The 21,840-nt window shown below is 41.8% G+C and overlaps 1 protein-coding gene across 1 annotated transcript in view; it reads left to right on the forward strand.

The window, feature by feature from the left end:
• Positions 1 to 21,840, forward strand: part of RAVER2 (ribonucleoprotein, PTB binding 2) — a 30,827-nt gene that overhangs the window by 3,347 nt on the left and 5,640 nt on the right. Inside the window, exons 2-9 of the mRNA XM_030455748.1 lie at positions 7,664 to 7,730; positions 9,081 to 9,550; positions 13,069 to 13,260; positions 14,123 to 14,249; positions 15,107 to 15,192; positions 18,462 to 18,566; positions 19,187 to 19,298; positions 20,629 to 20,882. Coding sequence (XP_030311608.1) covers positions 7,664 to 7,730; positions 9,081 to 9,550; positions 13,069 to 13,260; positions 14,123 to 14,249; positions 15,107 to 15,192; positions 18,462 to 18,566; positions 19,187 to 19,298; positions 20,629 to 20,882 — 1,413 coding nt within the window. The remainder of the gene's footprint in view (positions 1 to 7,663; positions 7,731 to 9,080; positions 9,551 to 13,068; positions 13,261 to 14,122; positions 14,250 to 15,106; positions 15,193 to 18,461; positions 18,567 to 19,186; positions 19,299 to 20,628; positions 20,883 to 21,840) is intronic.

The following is a 21,840-nucleotide window of genomic DNA, read 5'->3' on the forward strand; positions in this document are numbered from 1 at the left end:
GTGGATTTTTTTTTTACTTTTCAGATGCTGAACCTATAAAATTAGATAGAAATGCACTTGTTACTGCTCTGCTTCTTCTTAGTTGGGTCACTCTTGTGAGTAAAACAGCTTACCAGATCAGCTCCTGTTTTAACTAATGTGCTTTCCCTCCCTCAGTCCCATGTTTTTCTATCGTTGTAGCTATATGTGAACTCTGTTAAAAGTATTTTGTTCTACTTCAGGGGTGTTCCTTATCCTCTCAGGCTGATCTTCTTGCTGCACCCAAGCTGTGGGAGAGGTGTGGTCTGGTTGCACAGAGATTATGGTGTCCCTGGGTATTATTCTCATTGTACTTTAGATTTTGACATAATGCTGCTGCTCTCTTGAAAAGATAATTGAGTACCCAGTGTGGACCAGGCTTCTGCTTCTTCCTGGAGCTTCCCTGCTTGCATCTGTCTCATCATACAGGTTTCCCATGCAGGATGTGCTCTCCAGAGCAGCTATCCTCTCTCCTCCCTGCAGCCTTCACACAACAAACAGCTCAAACTTGCAAATCTTGTGAGAGTGAGGCAGTACTTTTACCAGAGAAATCATTTTATGGCTTCATTAGGAGCCAAGAAATCCTGGTGGTATGTGATGCCCTCCAGTAAGACAGGCAGGATCATCCCATTGGTTGTGGTCTTTTTGAAAAATGTCAGGTAGTGGGTTTGTTCTTGTCAGGATCAGTATCTGGTGCGGTGTTGAGGCTGCTGTTTGTATCAAGAATGGTTACAAAGAGACTTAAGGAAAAGCTTGGTTGTAGTCTCTCATTCTGGTCAGCACTTGGCAAGGAATTAGCAGTGTCTTGGTTGCATTTCTCTTGTGATTGCCTTGTTGTGTGTGCATGTCCAAGAGTCCTTATCTCTGCTGAGTCAGCTAATCCATTTCAGTAGCAAGAAACAGTTGAATTTGATGTTGTAAGTGCGATGTTAAAGGGATGTCTTGCAAATTGAAGGCCCTTGAGCTATCATTAAATGGCTCTGAGGATCCTGGGAGGCAGGAGGACTGCTCTGGGCAGAGGAAGGGAAGGAAACAATAACTCCTCTCCTTTATTGGTAAGGAGATGCCAAGAACATAAAGATAATCAGAGTGTAAGTGAAATTGTACTTCACTAAATGAGAAGTTTTATTTGCTGGAGTACTGTATGGCAAGTCAGTCTCTATTTGGTTTGGTTTTTGTAATGACCCCAGTGGATTGGAATTATTTTTGTTTTCCCCCAAGTCATTGCTTTTTCACTGTTAGTGATTCCTTATTTATGTCTGATAAGTGCCAGAAGCTCATAACTGTGACATAACCATCAGTCTTGTACCCCTGGCATACCAGTTTGGATCCCATGGAACTGCTGTTAGCAAGAACAGACCTTGATCTGTCTGTCTTGCAAATCATTACTGAGATTTGTAGCAAAATCTCCAGTCTTCACCACTAAAATTAGCAGTCCAAGGAGGGCTCTTCCCTTTTTGATGACCCTTTGCAGTGCTGTGGGAGATGCTCTTGCTTTCAACCATTTTTTAAAGTGTGCTTAATTCTCTTTAAATGCCACCATATTACATTTCTGCTCTTCTCCTTTAACATCTGAGGCCAGAAGATAAATGTTATAGAGGGGTTGTTCTACTTTAATATAGGACATGAAGTAAAGTAGGGCTGAATAATTATTTCAGTACCCTGTGGTTCTTCTTTGGCATGAGAGAATCTAAAGCAAGGTGAAACATTTAGGTGTGGGTAAGAAAGTGGTGCAGTCCATCTGGGATGAGGGTTTATTTTGTGCTTTGGGACATGATGTTCCCATCCAGATTTTTTTTCACTAGTGTCTGTTCCTGATCAAAAGACAGATCACAGCTTAGCACAATTCTACTTCTAGTGGGCTGGTTTGGTTTGGGTTTTGTGTTTTTTTTTTTTTCTTTCTCCTGGAATTAGCCACAATTTTTATTCATTCTTTTTTTGATTGAAAGCCTTTAATGAGCTGTGATCATTTGAGGAAGTGCTTTCTCCCAGCCTGCTGTATGCCAACATTTAAGTAGAAGAGGCTTTTGTGTTTTAGTTAGTCCTCTGTCACACTGACTGGACATGAAAGGCATACTTGCTGGGCACTGAGGAGCCCTCATGCCTTAGGATGTACATGCTTTTTGATTTTCTTTATAACTTTTCATTTAATTTCTGCTCTTGTTCTCTCAAGTTAGCTCTTCTATGGCTTTTTCACCTTTCATGGAGCTTGCATACCACCCCATGTACCCAAAATGCTGACATTAAGTTCCATTCCCATTGTGTTCCTCTTACCAACTCACTGATGTGTCTCTGGAAGATGAGAGAAAAACATTTTTTATTCCATGTCCATGAGAAGTTTATTGAGAAACTGTTGTTCTTCAGTCTTAACATTTTCTCATACTACTTTACTGCAGATCTTTGGAGAGCATGATCTTACAAAAGAGAGAGTCAAGTCTCAAACAAAAAGGTTCATCCCAAGGGCAGTTTATAGCCTTGAACTCCAGCTTGGTTTTATTTCAGATTTCATAGTTTGTGGATGTGAAGAAGGGAATGTGCTGAGCACAAGCTTCAGGGCATGCCTCAGTGCTCGTGATTCTTGGATGCCTGGGCAGGTAGACATTTGCTAAACATCTTGGAGTTGATCCTCATCCAAGAAATTCCTTTAATGCAACATTGGAAAAAAAAAACCCCAACAACTTGAAAATTTGTCACAGAATAGAACATCCTCTATGGTGTGGGGAGCCTAATCTATGTCTGAAATTTTGTCAGGAGCAAGGGAGAGTTTATCTGGCAGTGGATGTCCAGTTGGTGAAAATTTGAGGCTCTCCTACTTCTGTGGCCATTAATGTGCAGGAGAGGTTTTAAATGGAATTTTGCCTCCCTCCTTGTGCTTTGTTCTCTAACCTTCTTGTTGGTGCCATGGACTCTGCTTCTTACTCTTCAACAGAGTCTCTGGGATTTTCTCTCTGTAAGAGATTATTATTTTAAACTGTGTTGATGTTCCCTTGTCATATTTTTTTTTTCACAGCAGACTTTTTTTTTAATATCTGCAACAAAATCCATGTGTCATGCCAGGGACCAGAAGACTTAGAAGACTAAAATTCAAATTAAATGAACATCTGTTATATCATTTGTAAAGTTTTTTTTCCTGGGAAGTCCTTTTTTTTTTTTTTTTTCCTGCACAAATGAAAACAAAGCCATTTTTAGTTTTGAGAGGATTGAAAATGTCTTTGGTTAGCCAAACATGTTATTTAGCTCAACTACTTAAAACATAATTGATTCCCATTCCAAGAATATTGGTTTGAAGTTCAGGCCTTCAGCTACTCACTGAGAGCCAAGTTATAGACCAGACTTGTACAGTGTTTATATTGGAAACACCACTGAAACTTACTGTGGAAATCTGGCCCAGCACCTTTATAATTGTGAAATATTTTTGTCTCTGGAATAACACAATTCAGTATGACACCTAGGGAGAAAAATACTTGGATTTAGGGTGCTGGAGGTATTATATACTTGGTATATATTGATCCAGGTGATAACTGAATATTTCTTGCCTATTCCTTTGCTTGCACTGGGTATGAAAAGCTGGTTTTATTTGAAATAATCAATTGAGCTTTACAGATTTGATGAGCAGGGCAAATGTGGCTGTTAATGACTGCCTGCCTTGTTTGCACTGAAAACCAAGCAGCTAATCCAGCAGCAAGGCAGATCCTCTCCAAGGATGTCCCACTGGAGAGATGCACATTTCAAATTGATGAAATGTAAAAACACATCTTCAGTTTTTCTACCCAAGACAAGACAAGGTAGGACAGACCAAGGGCTGAAGTATTTCAATACCACATTTCTTACAGTAGTAAAGAATACATTGTTTAAAATAGCTTCATCCTTCAACTGCCTTTTATATATTTGGGTTTGCTTTTTCTGTTGATTGAGTAGGGACTGAATATTTTCTAGTTGGGATTTTAATTTTTACTGATGATAAGTTTAACTACCTCTTCAAGTTTGCTTTTAAGAGCTTCCAAGGTTTAAGGGGCTGTGTGTAGCTAAGCACTATTGATCACATTTCTGCTCCAAGCTGTTCAGTGAGAGCTGCTGGCATGGCCCACGAGGTTGTGCAACTGCTGGGACTCTGAGCAAGCTCCTTCCTCTGTTTTCTCTCCTCCTCTCAGTTTCTGCTCCACGTACCATCCTTGCTTTGGCTTTTAGCTTACAGTATTACTTGTCAAAATACTCCACCCTGATGCTCCTGGCAGCAGGACCTTCTGCATCTTAAAGGATGTTCCCATTTTGTTTAGACTTAACATGGTGGTTACTGTGTAGCTGTAGTCCTCTGTCACACTGACTGGACATGAAAGGCATACTTGCCTTTTTAAAAACCAGTAGATTAATCTTTTAAGAGGAATGTTTGGTTGTTTTTTTTTTAACCATAAGTGGACCAAACACTAGGGGTGGCCAGGCCTGGTCAACAGTTTGTGTGTGGATATTGTGAATGTGGGCAGAGTGGTGGCACCTGGGGGTGACAGCCACAGCTTGCCTGTAGTACCACCTCTGGGTATCTTACTACTGCATTGCTAAACCTGGTGTGATAAATCATAGAATGGTTTGGGTTGGAAGGGACCTAAAAGCTCCCCCAGTGCCACCCCTGCCATGGTCAGGGACACCTCCCCCAGACCAGGGTGCTCCAAGCCCCATCCAACCTTCAACACTGCCAGGGATGGGGCAGCCACAGCTTCTGGGGGAAACCAGGGTCCCACCCCCCTCACAGCAATTAATTTCTTCCTAAGATCTCCTCTCAGCCTCCTCTCTTTCCTTGTCCTGCCCAAGTCTGCCTCCTCGGGCAGCTTCTCACCCTCCCTTTTTGGGGTGTTGGTTGGATCCCAGTTTGGGTTGTTGGTTTGGATCCACAGTGTGACTGCTCTCACCTTCCAGAGCAGTGTAACATTCTTCTGCCTCCTTGCCCCATCTTCAGGAATAATTCTCCAAAATTCAGGGCCCTGCAAGGGAGCTGCAAAATCACAGAGGTTGGAAAGAACAGTGTCACACCCCAGTCTGGAACGGGGCAGCCCATGCATGTGCTCAGCAAGCCACAGCTTCTGGGTGCAACCTGGGCATCCAGGGGCTCAGCAGTCAGGGCTCTCTGCCTGGTGAGCTCCCAGCATGGCCAGGCTGACCCAGGGAGGGTGAAAGGTTTTCCTGACATGTCCTTGATGGGGGCAGCAGGTCCTGGTGGGACTGGGCTGGGGAAGAGGGGACTGAGCTCCCTGGATTCATCCAGCAGAAGGGGGAAGGAACTGCAAGCTGTTTGTTTCTGCTGTGCCCAGGGGAACAGCCCTCTGCTTACATTCCATGGAAGTTAATAGGGTCACACCAGAGAATGAATATACCTGACTTGGATGACACTTCTCTCCTCCTGGAGAGAGTAAACTCTCTCTCCTGGCCCAAATTCTGCTTCCACCAAAGGGCCCAGCTCTGTGGTGCTGGTGGTGCCCAGCTAAACCCAGTTATGTGCAGAACCCAGAAGTGTTCTTGTTGCTTTCCCTCTGAGCTCTCAGGGATAGAAGCTGTTGACATTAAAATGGTAGCAGTGTTTTGTTCTTTTCTGGCAGACCCAAGTTCTGGGAGGTGTTGAAGGTAAAGTTTAGAGAAGTGCCCAGAGTTCCAAAGCTGGCTCTGTAATTTTAAAAACATTATGAAGAGTCTTATTCTACTGTACACATCTACATACCTGTTGGATTTGATGGAGTACACGTTTGCTTAAGATTTGACATAGTGTTTTATTTTTGTATCTTGTCACTGTCTTGATGTGAAAAATGATTTCTCTGAGGTTCAACACAAACACCATTCCTCAGCCCTGCCACGGGGCCATGAAAGCACAAGAACAAGCAGCACCCTTGCACAAACTATTGAAAAAACTGTGGGAATTGGTGTTAAAATCTTTACAACAATGACTTTGCTTAAATTATGTTTTCATTTTCAACCTTCTTGATGGTCTCACCAGTTTTTACATGATGATTTTTTATCCCATGTTCACTGCAGGCTGTTTTTCTTCCTGATCAAAGTTTCAGTGACTGGGAAATCATGTGGAATCATCTGATCCACAGACAACATTCAAAAGAGCATTCAGAGCTGCTTGAGATAATATCTCCTGCTACTCAATCCTGTAAACATTTTTGGTATTACTTTTGTAAAATAGCATAGGAAATAGAAAAGGTAAATATGTTCCTCTTTTTCTGAGAGGGGACAGGAGTCACTTTGGTGCCACAGTACAGCTGAGCAAAACTGTGCAGAAAGTCTCTCCTGACTGAGAATGAATTATTGTCCCAGTCCCATCCCCTGCCTGACTTGAATCTTTGTGGTGTCCCTTGCTGCACGTTGCTTTTCAGAAACCACATCCTATCACAGCTGATGAGAGGGCTGCTGGTAGCTGGAGAAAAGCTGCCATATTTTATTAATGTAGTATTTGACAGCTGTTAGCTGGTGAAACTAGAGATTGCTCTTTGCTGGGCTAAAAGGTATGCACCTGATACCACTCAGGGAGAACCCAATTAACCCCTAACTCTCTATATATTGAATTAGAAAACTGGCAAGTAGGCTGGACTGCTGCAAATTGCCTGCAGCTGGACTTCCAGACCAAGCTGATTGATTATTTTCTTCACTCAGGTGGAATTCTTGCTATTTTTTGTGGAATTTCTGCAACTATATATGGACATATATGAGATATATGCATATATCCACATTGCTACTCATAGTTTCTTCTTGGGGGTGATTAATGTTCATCAGTGCATTCATGCCACTGAACTGAGCGTAGTTTGTGGGGTTTGTAATTCCTCTTGTTGGGAAATACCTATGGAAAACTGGCACACACCTCTTAGGCTTGCTCCTTGATCCCATCCCTGCTCTCTCCCCATTAATTATTGGGAGCAAATAATGCTCTTGGGATGGATTCTTCATTGAGCATCTGTGCAGTAATTGATAGAGGATACTTTCCAGGGGGTAACCTGGGCACAGTTATCTGCTGATTGAAAGAATATTCATTATTAAAAGAGCAAAAAAATTCTGTTAAAGTGAACTGGAGCACTTAGAGGAAACTGAAGCAACTGATGAATTTTAGGAGAGCATTGCCAGCTCTCAGTACATGGTGTGATGTGATGCTGCCAGTATTTCTTGTCTGGGTGGTATTTTAACTATGCTGGCTGCACTTGGGGGAAATGGAGGGGGGTTTGCTGGTAGAGGAACTGGGATGTTATTTGTCTTTATCAAAAGATTAAGTCCAATAAAGAGAGCCAAACAGAACACCCTGTTGTGCTTATGTGACTTTATATTGTGAAAAATAAGTGAACCCCATTCAGCAAGCTGGTGTTTATATGAGATAAAAACATTGCTGCAGTAGTAGAACCAGCTTCTTTAAAAACAAATATTTGATGCTGTTTCTATGGTGAGATTTTTTGTTTATTGGGAAAGCTTTTCATTTTGGTTTGTGGTTTTTTGTTGTTTTTTTTTTAATGAAGATGAATTCATACACTTATTTGGCCTAGTGAATTATTTATCTGATGTCAGAAGAAAACTTTCACTTCACCTTCTTTTGGCTACTGGCTTGGAGTTCCTTTGTTTACCTTTTCAGTGTCCCTCCTTCCCTGATGTCACTTGTACTTCTCTCTTTCAGGAAATCCATGACTTATTTAAAGATTTTGAAATCAAGTATTGCTATGTGGACAGGAATAAAAGAACAGGTAAGGATTCAGAGTCTTCAGTGTCATAAGTTTCCATTCTGTGAGGAAAGCAGTGAGGAACTTCATCTGTCATGTATGAAGCCATCAGTTTCTGTGCCATCACATAGCTTCATTGTCCCTCAGTCCCTTTTTTGGCTGTGGAGTTTGTCCCTTTCTACAGAAGTCACTGGAGAGCTGGAAACTTCACTGGTGCCACCCAGAAGTAGAGTGACCCACTGCAGTAACTCTTAGGTGTGTCCTTAGTGAGTGTCTCTTTGGGACATAGGTGACCTCAGCTGTCTGATTTCCTTTGAAAAATCAGTCCTGGGCCCTCTCTGAGGACAAACCACATGTGACATGTTCAGAGGAAAACACACCCAGCTCCAGGTGCATTTGTGTTAGGTAATACAAGCCAGGAGCAATATATTAAAGGAATACTGAAGTCTTTGAGGAAAATGTTGTCCTGAGTAAAATCCTGAATTATTTAAGTCTGTTCTTTGTTTTACAAATTACATTTCTGTAGTGAAATGAGGCAACCAGGTGCCACTAGTTGCCAGGGAGTGAGCATGAGCTTGTGTCAAGCCCACCTGTGCCTAATTGGGGCCTTTTATTGGCCCCCTGGTCCTGCTCATGCACAGTGGGGGCCTGCCCTAATCAGGCACAGGTGGGCTTGACACAAGCTCATGCTCACTCCCTGGCAATTAGTGGCACCTGGTTGCCTCATTTCACTACACATTTCTGAGTAGAGGATTCATGGATTTTTAGTGCTTGTGAGGTGCAGAGATGGACAAATATTTCTCTACAGATTCCTGTCCTTCCAAACCACCACAGGTCCCCCAGCCTGGGCAAGGTGACCTCCAGAGGTCCCTCATCCAGTCTGGGATTCTGTGAAACACTTTACAAAGAAAATACCCCAGCAAGATCCAGTAACCCCAAAGTTCTGTGAAACACTTTACAAAGAGAAAACCCCCACAAGATCCAGTAACCCCAAAGTGAGGATTTATGGATGCTGTCTTCAAAGACACTCAGTAAAATAAGCAGTGTGTTGACTTTGGTATGAAATGTAATTGCTTTTTGTTGCCTATATGTAAAGTTTTGTTGCTTTGCACATAATGAGGTTGTGTGTTTGTTTCTTTAGTCACTCTTTGAGTTAATTACTCCTGATTCCAGCTGATGATGTCCAACTTTCAAATATGTCATACAGCCTATCTGTGCCTATTGCATCTCCAGAGTAACTCCCAAACTCTTTTTCTGCCTTGTATTTTTTTGAGGATGGGTGTAGTAATCTATCTCTGGAGGTGGAGTAATTCCCTCTCTAGCTGAGGAGTAGCTGTGGTAGGAGGTGTAAATTTTTTGGGGGATCTCTTTCAGCCTTTGTGACTCTGTTAAATGGAGAGCAAGCTCAGAATGCCATTCAGAAGTTCCACCATTCCTCTCTTCGGGGAAAAGAGATATCTGTGCAGCTCCAGCCCACAGATGCTTTGCTCTGCATTACTAATTTGCCCATTTCATTCACCTTGGAAGAGTTTGAAGAACTGGTGCGTGCCTATGGCAATGTGGAGAGGTGTTTTTTGGTCTACAGTGAACTTACTGGGCACTCCAAGGGCTATGGCTTTGTGGAATATATGAAGAAAGACTCTGCTGCAAAAGCCAGGCTGGAACTGCTGGGGAAACAGCTGGAGGAGAGCACTCTCTTTGCACAGTGGATGGATGTGAACCAGCTGACCACAAATCTTATTCACTCCAAGTGCCTTTGTGTAGATAAATTGCAAAAAGACTACACTGATCCAAAAGAACTGCTCCAGACTTTCTCCCTGAAGTACAAACCAGTTTTCTGCCAGGTATGTTGCATTTGTGTCTTTGGGAAGAGCATGGTCACCATCTAAGGAGCTCAGGATTTGCATCTTCACTGCTTGCTGTCTTACCCTTGGATTTTGCACTTCAGTAGTGAAAGTGCCAAGAAAATGTTCATAGGACAGCTCCTCATCATCTGTTTTACTGAAAATAATTTTAGAAAGATTTTAGAGTGCTTTTCAAGTAAACACTGAGAAAGGTTTTCTTGGTCTGTGAAGCAAGTTTGAGTATCACAAGTGCAACAGTTTAAATGATGGAGAATCTATATTTATATGTCTGTAATTAATCAATTTAAGAAACCTCTGCAAATACCTAATGTATTTTTTCTCTCCTAACTGAGGAGGATGCAGGCTTGGGATTTCATAGTTGCTCTGTTAGAAAGGATTCACCTTTTGGAAAGCTTGCAGGTGCAGAAGAGGTAGATCCTTCCCACATTTTGGAAATATAAAAGTTTCCTTCTCATCTTCCTGGCTGGTGAGATTCTAGACCACAAATGTTGCTTGTAGAAGTTCGCAGATCACAGAGCCATAAATAAGCAGTAGACTACAAGCTTGCTTTGTAGTCCCAGGGCTGGGTTGGACTTCAGTTGTTTTGTTGTTTTCTGCCTTTTTCCTGAAGTAGCTTGGAAGGCTGCCCAGGGATTAGCTGCAGGGGTGATCAGAGTGATCAGAGGTCTCAGCATCTCCAGTCTGGAAGGTCCAGCAAGCTGCTGAGTCTGACCACCTGCAGGCCATCCCATTTTCCCTGGTGCTCTTTCCAAGCCCCTGTAATTTGGAGCTGGCTAAAGCCCATCCTTATTCTTGTTTGATCCAAATACACCAGGAGCTGCCTCTGTTGGAAGTAACTCTTTCCAGACACTGCCCATCCCTTGTTATTTTGTTGTTGTTTCCTCATTAAATGTCCAGCTTCTCCTCACTGGTGACTGGACTGAGGAGTCTCTGCTCTCCACTGTTTTCTTCCTGTAAGAAGGTATTAAGCACTGTAATCAAGTCAACTTGCTCAGTCCTTAATTAGCTAAACAGATTAATCTTTTAAAGTCTTTTACTTCAGGGCACTTTTCCAGCTGTCAGGTAATCTGGAGGCTGTTATCAGCTCCCCCAACCATTTTTCAACATTCTTTTCAAATTCTGAAGCTCAAATAGCAACAGGCTGCTTCAGTAAAGGGGTTTCTCATATCCAGTATTCTGCTCTGGGCTTAAAATTTGACTTTTATCTTTCTTGTGCAGTCAGAATGATACCTGGGTCTCACCTGGGGTAGGAATGGATGCATTCTATCAGTAAGTGGCACTAAATAAATATTTCTGTAAAAGACAGGATTCAAACACTCTGCTGTTGAATTAGGAAATAGGCACCCAAAAATATATCCAAGAAAATATCCTTGACACTTTTTCATTAACACCTCTCACTTGAATAAGAAGATATCAGGGCAGAGGTAGGTAAAACAGGTAGTTCAAATTTGATAAATAAAGGTTGGACCAGATGATCCTTGAGGTCCCTTCTAACCTGACATTCTATCAAAGACAGTAAATGAATTCTCCTCCCAGTCGTGCTAATTAATTATGGGGTTATGAGTGAGATGGCCTAAAAATGAAGCACAGAAAAAAGGAGAGGGAGAAAGACAAGGAACTCTGGAAAAGTGGGCTTGATCTGATGGGTAGAGACAAAAGAGGAGAACTAGGAGAGGGCATGGTAAGGAATTTCAGTAGGGAATGACTGGGAAGAGTCCTTTGTCTAGAAAACTCCTGGAAAAATGAATAGATTTAAAAAAAAAAAACCCAGTTAAAATGTTCACACACTTTCTTTGTGTTTTACATCTTTGTGACTGCAGTTTCTCCCTTCCATTTTCTGGTCTTGGCCAATCCAGCTGTCACCCCACTCCTACACTCAGATTTTCCCCCTGCTTTCATCACCTTGATGATTTTCCCAACTTCTGGGAATGGTTTATTTAACACTGCTGCCCTCATGGCTTAGTTAGTCCTGCTGGTAACTGATGCTGTGTTTCATCATAAAAATACCATCTTTTACCTAAAATTCTTGGGTGAACTCATGAAATAAATAAACTCTGATGCATTTAGTTCTATTCCAAGTCACCATTTTTTGGAAACAACTTTGACTTCTCCTTTATTGACAGCAGAAGTGTTGTGTCAGGAAGAGCAGAAGGCTTCTATGTGGATCTTAGAAAAATGGCATTTTCAGGGCTAACAGGAGCATGGTTTGTCCTTTACTCCACAAAGTTGACCAGAAAACCTCATTCCTTTCTTACATCAACTTTAAATTACCATTAGATCTCCACAATTACCTGTATAAGGACAGAGGGCTTTTCTTCACTACCTGTGTACTTGGGAAGCTTGAAAATTCCTGGTCTGTTTGCAAGGATCCTGGGAGCTGCACTTTGAGGTGGTCAGGGAGCTTTGAACTGTGCATGAAGCTACAGCATGTTCCAGAGCTGCAAACCATTCTCTTTAGAAATACTTCAGCTTCAGTGCAGCTAAACTGATGTCAAAATAAACTCTATTATTTCACATAGACACACACACATCTGTAACTATATACATGGCATATATAGATCTCTGTGTGTATTTATAAATCAAAATATGTGTGCTCTCCAGAGCTCTTCCCAGGGAGACCACTCTTGAGCTGTGGCACTGAAGGTCTGACCACCTTCTTTTCCTTCTAAATCTTTGCCATTTTTATTTCAGCTGTCAGTGTAAGTTTATGGGACCTAATAGTTAGGAATAGGTTGTGTTTATCCAGTGAAATCTAGAGGAGATTTCTTCCACATCAGAGCTGGTCTCAGGACATCATTTCTGCTCATTTTGGGGCTGGAGATTTTGGCTAAGTTTTATTCCCTCCTGTCTCACTCCCTTTTTTTTTTCTTTTTTCTTTTTTTTTTTTTTTCCCTGTTTGATTTAAATCTGCTCATCCTGCTGTAAAACTCTGCAAACATAGGACAGAGCATTGTTTGACACATAAGCCTCTTTCCAGTCTGCTTGATTGATCAGTCTGGCATCTTCTCTTGGCATTAAATACAACCACACTTCATATTCTCCTGAAAGGGGGTAAATATCAGTGGAATTTGCATTGTTAAATGTTTCAGCAGCTACCACGTAGTCCCCTGAATGACATTTTTATTATTGTAGGCTTTAAAACTGAACAATAATGAGTTTATCATTCTTAGCCTGCAAAAATAAAAATAAAAGATTGCTGTAGCACATGGCTGTGTTTGCAACTGCATTCTCATTCTCTTCTTTCTTCTGAAAATGTGTGTTAAATACATCTCATAGCTCAGGTTCTCAATCAGATCAGGGTGAAGTGAAGGTGATAAATCAAAGAGACAGAGCCAAGCACAAAATGAAGCTGTGATACATCACAGAAAGGAACATGGTGATTTGGGTAGAATGCCAGATGCCAGCTGTTTGCAAAGCATCTTGCAAGGGGCAGGTGGAAAAATACTGCAGTTCCTGCCAATTCTGCCTTTTGCTGAGTGTCCTGTGAAATGTTTCAGTTTGCTCAGGATGAAGACAGTTGCATTGGTGACTTTGCAGTGGTTGAGTATGAAACTGCAGAGCAGGCTGAGGAGGTGCAAGAAGTCACTGATGGGATGACTGTCAAAGGGAAGAGACTCCAGGTGTCCTACTGTGCTCCAGGAGCTCCAGGCAGAAGCACCTTAGCAGCACTGATAGCAGCCCAAAGGATGGTAAAATATTTACAGATCTGTTTGTAGAATGTGTTTGCTACACCTTGAGCAGCTCAGAGGGATTTGGGCTTCAGGAAAACTGAGCCAAGCTTTTGGAAGCATTTTTAATTTTTTTTTTTTTTTAATCTAATCAGCACAGCTCTGTCTCCTTCCTAGGAAAAGCATTGCCTTGTTCTGCCAGGAGGAAGGGTAAAATGTGGCCATCAGAGATGACAAAGCTACATTTAACATAGCTCTGGGATTTTAGTAAATCTAATTTTCTGTATGAGCAATTGTTCCAGTTCAAAACAAAAGTAACTGGAAGGGGAGTCATTTGACAAGATAAAACCTAGTTTAAAACGTAGAGGCAAGAATTTATCAATTTTTAAGTTAATTTTCAAGGTGGGAGAAATAGTTGAATTTCATGCTTGATATATAGAAGAAAGCTTTTTACACCCACGTGTCTTATCAAATTATCTCCTGGAAAATTGGATGTGATAAGTGTTTCATGATGCTGCCTTAAAAGTAGAAGCAGAACATGCTCATTACTTCAGCCAGCTTTATCCCACATCTTTATAAAAGAGATGAGTAAGAAAGTGTGTGGTGTTCATGTTAACAGGGCCTTTCATGTTCTCTTTTATTGATAACACTGCCTTGGTTTAAGGGGGGAAAATAAAAAAAAAAAGAAATGTGCCTCAGGAAGAAGAAGAATCCACTTGAAGTTTTGAGGGGATGGTTTGTTAGGTGTTTAACTTGGGGGAGAAGGAGTGGGAAGCAGGGAAGGACACAGTAGGCTTGTTTTCTGTGTAAAATGAAATGTGTACTTCACCATCACACAAGTGTGAAGGGTTGAAATGTCTTCTTTGTTTTCTCTTAATTGGAGATGAGGAACAACAGGAAAGGTTTGCTTCCAGAGCCCAATCCAGTGCAGATCATGAAAAGTTTCAATAATCCAGCAATGTTGCAAATGCTCCTGCAGCCCCAGCTGCGTGGACATGCTGTTAAACCTGGTAAGTTGTTTTAAAACCATTGTTTTAAACCTGTTCTTGGTGATAAAAGGCTTTCTGCAAAGGAGGAAAGGAGCTATTTTAAAATCCACGCACTCTTGCAGAGTGTTTGTGTTTCCTGAAAGCAAAAGCCCCAGGTGGATTGCCACACTGTTGTGTTTGGGTAAAACTTAGTGTTACCTAAAAGAACCTTCATACTAACTCTGTGATCTCTGAATATTTGTATTAGAAATGGGTTTACAGTTAAATGCCTTTTTGCAGACATGATAAAAAATGCCAGTTTGAAATCTGATTCTGCTTCTGAGTGCTGCAGGTTGAGTCTTCCTCCTGTTGATTCCAATGTAAATTCACTTGGATGCTGCCATAGCTGTGCACAGCGTTTTGTGACAGCAGGAGCCAGCAATATTTTTCTGTCTTCTCATTTGGGTGGATGTAAATAAACACATAAACCCCAATCTTACCACATTTCAAATGCTGAAAGTATTAGGAGCAGAAATGAGATAATTTGAAGAGCCAAGTGGGAGGCAGCTATGGGTGTGGGATGTGATCAACTGGCAGAAACACAGAAATTATGTATGAAGTGACCACTTCAGTGGAGAAACACTTCAACTAATGCTGAAGGTGGTTCTGCACTTCTGTGTGAAGCTCTCAGCTCTAGAGGAGCCACCTTCAGAGTTCATTTGAACTCTTCTCTTTTGTTAATTGCAGCTCAGAGCTGGCTGTATTGAAGAGTTTCTCTGTAGTGAGTTTTAGGACACTGGAAAACTTCATGGAAACCAAATCTGAAAAATAAAGCTTTGGTAAAGATCTTTGCTTGCCTGATTTATAAAACACTGCCACTTTTTCTTGTGTTTCTAAAGCAGTTCTTGGAGCATCTGCAGGTTTACCTCACCTCATAAATTCAGCAGTTGGCCCACCCTTTTTGCAGCTGAACAAAGTTCATCAGGTATGTGCTGAAATGTCTTTGGGCAAAATAGATGTTTGTGGAGAACTGGGCCTGAAAAAGATTCTCAGAGTTTACAAGAATTACAACTAAAAGCTGTCTTTAAGAAAAGCAGTCTATTATGGGATGCCTGTGGGGGTGTAAGAGGTTGTGCTTGCTGTATTTTCTCTTAATGGAGCTGCTTCTGATTTGCCAACGCTTGCTGACACAGAGACAACTTCTCATTACAGGCAAAAAAATCCTCTTTAAATGAGAGACTGAGGAGTATGGCACATCCATTTCTCTTGGAGCTGCTCAGACACACTTCCTGTAGAGACTTGATACTTTTATCTTATTTATTTATATCTTATTCAAGCCAAGAAGCTTTAGCAGCATTATCTTCATTTTAATCCTTGCAGGGAGGAAAATGTGCTATATGTGCCATCCAAAATAGTGATTTGGAGATGTTACTCCTTAGTCCAAAAATTCCTGAGGTTCTAAGCTGGATAAAGTGGTCTCAGGGTATCTGTAATTCCAGATGAACACCAGAATTTCTGAAAGATACTCTAAAGGGTATTTGGGATGATGAGAATATGCTGGAGTAGCACCCACAAGCAGAACTCCTCCTCACAGCAGTGTCCCTGGCCAGCAGCCTGCCTGGCCTCTGCCTTGTGTTGTGGCTCTGTCAGGAGCCAAAATTTGCCTTTAATATTCATGGTGAGGATTTTCTTAAGTACCTAGGAGGGGCTGGAGTCAATCAGTATGACTTATTATTTCTAATAGTCTCAGAAATTCCCATATAAGAAATAAAATCCCCTTAGGTGTTGTTATTTCTGCTGTTCTTTTGGCTAATGCAGACTTAAAGACCTTAAAGAAAGACCAAATTAAAATGCAAGATACTCCTTAATTACATTCATCTTTTATTTTGTTTTCTGCTGAACACTGGAAGGTGAAGATCTTAATTTTGAATAAATACTGGTTAGTTTTACCCCATCTAACCAGTTGGTTTTGCCCTGTACAATTAAAAGAAAGCCCATCCATCATTCTTTGCTTGTAGTTCTTTTATTGAAATGACATTTTCAATTGGTATATTTAGTCACTGCTGCTCTCTCTTCAGCCTTGGAGAGTCTCTGCTTCCTTGGAAGGCAATGTGAATGTTTTCTAATCACAGCTGGAGTCAGGGATGTTTTACATAGTTAACAATGTGATTGATGATGATCCAATGTTTTTTTGGCTTATGAATTGTGAAAACAATTCAGTGTTTTCTCTTTAGAGAGCCTTACAAGTCTCATTCTCTTCCAGGGAGCTTCCTCTCATTTAATTAGCTCCAAACCTGGTCAAACAGCCTGAGTTTTATTGGCAGTGAGTTGATTTCCCCAATTCTTCCCATTAGGCACATTTTCCTGCTGCTCAGTGACTTATTTCAGGGTATTCTCTAAAGCCAGAGAACCAGGTCACTGGTTTTACTGTCTTGAAATTCTGTATTGTCACAAGACAGGAGGGACAGACAGGGTCTGGGCTTGACTCTCCCCACCTCCCCAGTCACACACCAACCCAGCTTCCTGCCAGTCTTGGATTTGCTATTGATATTCAAATTTTTAAAGTCATCTAATGAGAAGAAACAGTATTTTTAGGATGATTATGCCACAACATTATACAATAATTTATACTAAGAGATAGGAGAGAGAGGAGTTTGAATAAATGACTTATTCATCCAGTAACCTCTCAACTCTGGGGGTCACATCACTTTCAACTCCTTCCTTTTAATTCCTCTTAGTTACAGTGATCACATGCCAAAGTAATGCACTTTAAACTTGCTCAGTGATGTGTTTTCCTGAGGCACTTTGTTACATCTTTATTAACCTAGAGCCTTTCTTTGAGGATTCCAACCAACCTAATGTTCCACTCCTGTATTTCTGAAAGTTTTGAACTAACACATTTGCTTTTATGGCTTCACCAGGTTTAGGAGGACCAGCTGGTGATGCTGGTGACAGGTTACATCCCTGGATAATTTCTACTGGAAAGCATTAAGACAAAGCAGCAGAAGCAAAATTAACCTTGATGGCCCTTTTTTTGTTTTTTATTGCATGTTTCTGACTCCAAAACCACCATTTTATAGGCACAGAGAGTGTTCCCTGGGGAATGTCACCCTGTCACACCACAGGTACAGCCAAAGCTTGGAAATACTTGTGACATTTCTTTTTGTAGGGTGTTGTGAATTCTCCAAAGCCATCCATTGGGAAAACTCCCTTCTTTTTGGGTTCCATCTTCATTCCCTGGCTTTGGTGATCTCTCTTATGTAGGAGATCTCAGAAAAATGAGGAAGGCTGTACTTGTGGTTTGGCACAGAAAAGGCCCCATATGCCTTTTCTTGCACTCCTGTCAAGGTTTGTAGGGCACTCTATCTTTGGTCTAGCTCCACTGGGGACCTCCCTGGGCTGCAGTGGGACAACCTGGTCTTCACCATGGGCTGTTCCTCCTCCTCCTTCCTCACTGGCTGCAGATACACAGGTTTTTTTCTGTCCCTTCTTAGATAAATTCTCACAGAGGTGCTCCCCCCATCACTGAGAGACTCAGTGGTGGGTCTGTCTTGGAACCAGCTGGCACTGGCTCTCTTGGACATGAGGGAAGCTTCTGGCAGCTTCTGACAAAACCTTGCTCCCCAAAACCTTGCCACAAAAAATATGTTGGCTTTGGGGATAGAATTTCCACAGAGATATTTGTCTCTAAAAAGGAGGTGGGGGGAACATATCTAGCTAAGTCCTCTTTGAAGGTAAAGATACTGTTTTGATGACTTCATAGACATTTGGCAGAGGTTATGTTAGAAGTGACATGCAAATGCTAGCAAACAATGAAGTCCTTGTTCATGCAGCTCAGAATCCCATGGAGTCCTTGTGTCTCAGCTTTCATCTTGGCACTGTAGGTAACTCCTCAATCTAGGCTGTCTGCAGAGGCTTCAAACACATTTCACTTTCCCTGTTGGCTACGGAGGGGTGTAATGGGATCTGGATTGTGCTTGGAGTATACTCTTGATCCCTTGAAAGCCATCAGAAGATATTCTTGTGGTTGTGAGGTGAAAAGAAAGTGCTGGGAGGAAGAGAAGGTGAAAGAGCTTGAAATAACTTTCTATGGATGAAGCAAAAATGTAGTTCTGAGGAGGAAGTAATTATTTTTCTTTGCTGTACTAACCAGAAACTAATTCAGTTTTCTTTCAGCAGTATAAGCTGCAAATGTTTTGAGTCTGCACTGTTTTCCATGACTGTCAACTAACACTTCTTTTATTAATTTCACAGAGCTCAATTCTGGGGAACACATCTAACTTACTGCTGCAGAGCCCTGCCCACCTCCCACTGCCACAGCAGCCACTGGTGAAGATTGAAAACATTCAAGCTAATAGTGTAAGGTCATCACTTCACTTTGACTGTCTTTGGGTGGTCTTAAAACTGATCAATAATTTTCTTCATCTAGTGTAATGTACCAGTTTAATATCTTTATGTGTCCAGTTCTGGAACCTCAAGCATAAGGAGGGCAGAGAGCTCTTGGAGCCAGTCCAGAGGAGGCCACAGAGCTGATCAGAGGGCTGAGGACAGGTTGAGAGGGATGGGGTTGTTCAGCCTGGAAAACAGGAGCCTCCAGGGAGATCCTGGAGCACCTCCCAGTCCCTGAAAGGGGCCTACAAGAAAGCTGGAGAGAAACTTCTTATAAGAGCATGGAGTGACAGGAGGAGGGCAATGGTTTAGAAGTAGAAGAGGGGAGATTGAGGTTAAATTCTAGGAAGAAATTCTTTGCTGTGACTGGTGAGACACTGGCACAGGTTGCCCAGGAAGGCTGTGGATGCCCTCATCCTGGAAGAGTTCCAGGCCAGGTTGGTGCAGCCTGGGTCTAGTGGGAGGAAGATCTTTAAGGTCCCTCCCAACAGATTTAAGGTCCCTTCTAAACAGATTACCTGAATGTGAGAGTTGTAAGAAGCACCTACAGGCATTATTTTAATCACTGACAGAGTTTTCTCTTCTTACAGAAACCAGGTTTGCTGGGGGAACCTCCAACAATGCTGCTCCAGACAGTGCTGGGAATAGGGGTGATGCCACCCGTGAGTTCAGGCGTGGGAGCCCGTGGAGAAGCTCTGAAGTGTAAATGACATTTCATTTCATACCAGCTCAGTAGAAACTCTCAGCTTGAAATTCTGCACCTTGCTCTCTCCCACTGCAGCAAAAGCAATAATGCATTTGTACCTTAGCACTCCTAAGGTAGGCAGAGAGAGCACATCATATAGCTAGCTAGTTAAGCAAGGTTACCAGTTATATATCTATATAACCAACTGTAACCTGCTGGTTTGAGCAAGAAACAAACTTGAAATGTCTTGCCTTGTTACTCAGCTTCTCTTATTTATCAGGGCAGAAAGAGTGCACTGTGTCACGGGTTGAATATTTGTGAAACTTGGGAGATTTAGGTTAGACAGTAGGAAAAAATTCTTCCCTGTGAGGGTGCTGAGCCCCTGGGTGCCCAGGTTTCCCCCAGAAGCTGTGGCTGCCCCATCCCTGGCAGTGTTGAAGGTTGGATGGGGCTTGGAGCACCCTGGGCTGGTGGGAGGTGTCCCTGACCATGGCAGAGGTTTGGAACTGGATGAGCTTTAAGGTCTCTTCCAACCCAAACCATTCCATGATTTTATTTGCAGGATGTTGAATATTCTGCTTGCTCAGTTGCTGCCTTGTACAGCTGCTGCAGTTGTAGACATGGTCTGAATAATCAGGGGCAAGGAAGAGCTTGTAGGGTTGGAGAGTTGGGAAGAAACCTCATCCCCATGTCCAGATTTTAATTTTGGGGAATTCTTTCCAGCTCTTGTGTTTGTAAAAGGAATTGAGGGTGGGGTTGTTCCCCTCTCCTCCAACACAGCATCCTCTAGGGTGTTGTTCACAGGTTTCTGAAGGTAACAGCAAGACAAGAGGGCAGGGTCTCAAGTTGTGCCAGGGGAGGTTTAGGTTGGAGATTAGAAAGAATTTCTTTCTGGAGAGGGTGATCAGGCATTGGAATGGGCTGCCCAGGGAAGTAGTGGATTCTCCGTGTCTGGAGCTATTTCCAAAGAGCCTGGATGTGGCACTGAGTGCCATGGGCTGGGAACCACGGGGGGAGTGGATCAAGGGTTGGACTTGATGAGCTCTGAGGTCCCTTCCAACCCACCTGATTCTATGATTCTATGAACAGCAAACACCAAGTATCTTCTTATCACCATGAGTGTTTAGAAAAGTCAGAGTCTCCTTCTGCTGTCTTAGCTTTAAATTGAATTGTTTGCTCCCGGGATGGGAAAAGAACAAAAACTACCATCAGGATCCAGTGTCCTGGGACAGCTGTAAAACAGAGCTCAAAGCGTTTTTTTTCTCATCGCTTCCTAAAAACCGCAAACAAAATGTCCTGCTAAGTGGTGTCTAACAGCAAAGTTTCTCCATTTATGGTTGACTGCAGCATCTAATCTGACTCCAATTCAAACAGCAGCAGCAGCAGGGATGGGCATGCTGCCATTCTTTCCGAATCAGCACATTGTTGGACAAACTCTGCCAGGGCAAAACAACGCTCCAGAGAAACAACCAACTCCCGAAGCCGTTGTCTCGGGATCACAGCCTTATCAGCAGACCTTAACAAATCTTTCCCTGGGAGCTCTGAGGGCTGGACATGCCAAACAGCAAAGTCAACTAAAGAGCACTGATGCAAATCTGGGGGTAAGGAGCATTGAAAGCCAATATTTTTTTTCTTGTGGGTGGGTTTGTCTTGTTTGAAACCTGCTTCAGTAGTGCAACTACTCCCAAGTTCTTCCCTACAGAATCTGCTTGATCACAGGATCATCCATGAGACATTTTAAGGTCATTTCAGTTATGAATAATAGGGAGAGAACAATAATGCTCTTTGGTGGTCCAAGTGAATTAACAAAGGAATCTTTTTACAATGCTGGAGGGTTTCTTTTCCATGTGTCTTTGATGATGAAATTATCTCAAGGGCTTTTAAAGACTGGAAATTGAACTTGTGGTTGAATTTCATGACTAATCAGGAGCAGTGCTGGTGGCATGCAGGGCCTTTAACTTTCCAGGTGGTGTGTATATATAATATATATATATATGTTTGTGTGGGTGAATTTTCCTTTCCACTTTTAATCCATACCCTCTTAGCCAGACCTGACATATTCTTAGTGTGTATTATTTTAATATTTATTCCTCTTGAAGGGATTGGGGGAGGGATGGGAGGATGATGCTACAGGATATAGGTTGAAGCAGAGTCTCAATTTTTTCAGACTTTTTTCCTGTCATTTGCAGAATTTATTTTTTTTAATATAATATACATAACTTTTAAAGTGTATAGGGAAATGTTCTTAGATCATATTCTTTACATATTTTTTGAAGTATCTGAAGCTTTTAGATTACAGTATTGGTGTCTTTACTAGACAGCTTTATCAACTTTGGTTTTACTTCAGAAAGTGCACTTTTTGGTATTTAAATATTCTTTTTCTGTAATGAAGTGGGATTTTTCCTATTTACAGATACACATGGATACAATAGAAAGGGTATATGCATATACATATATAAACTTAATATTTTATTTCAGCATTTAGCTACTCCCACTGTTTCTGAAAAGTTGCTGAGCAATATGATGTTGCTGAAAATAGTATTAATCCATTAAAATAAT

This window comes from Calypte anna, chromosome 8, assembly GCF_003957555.1.
Source record: "Calypte anna isolate BGI_N300 chromosome 8, bCalAnn1_v1.p, whole genome shotgun sequence".
Taxonomy (NCBI): Eukaryota; Metazoa; Chordata; class Aves; order Apodiformes; family Trochilidae; genus Calypte; species Calypte anna.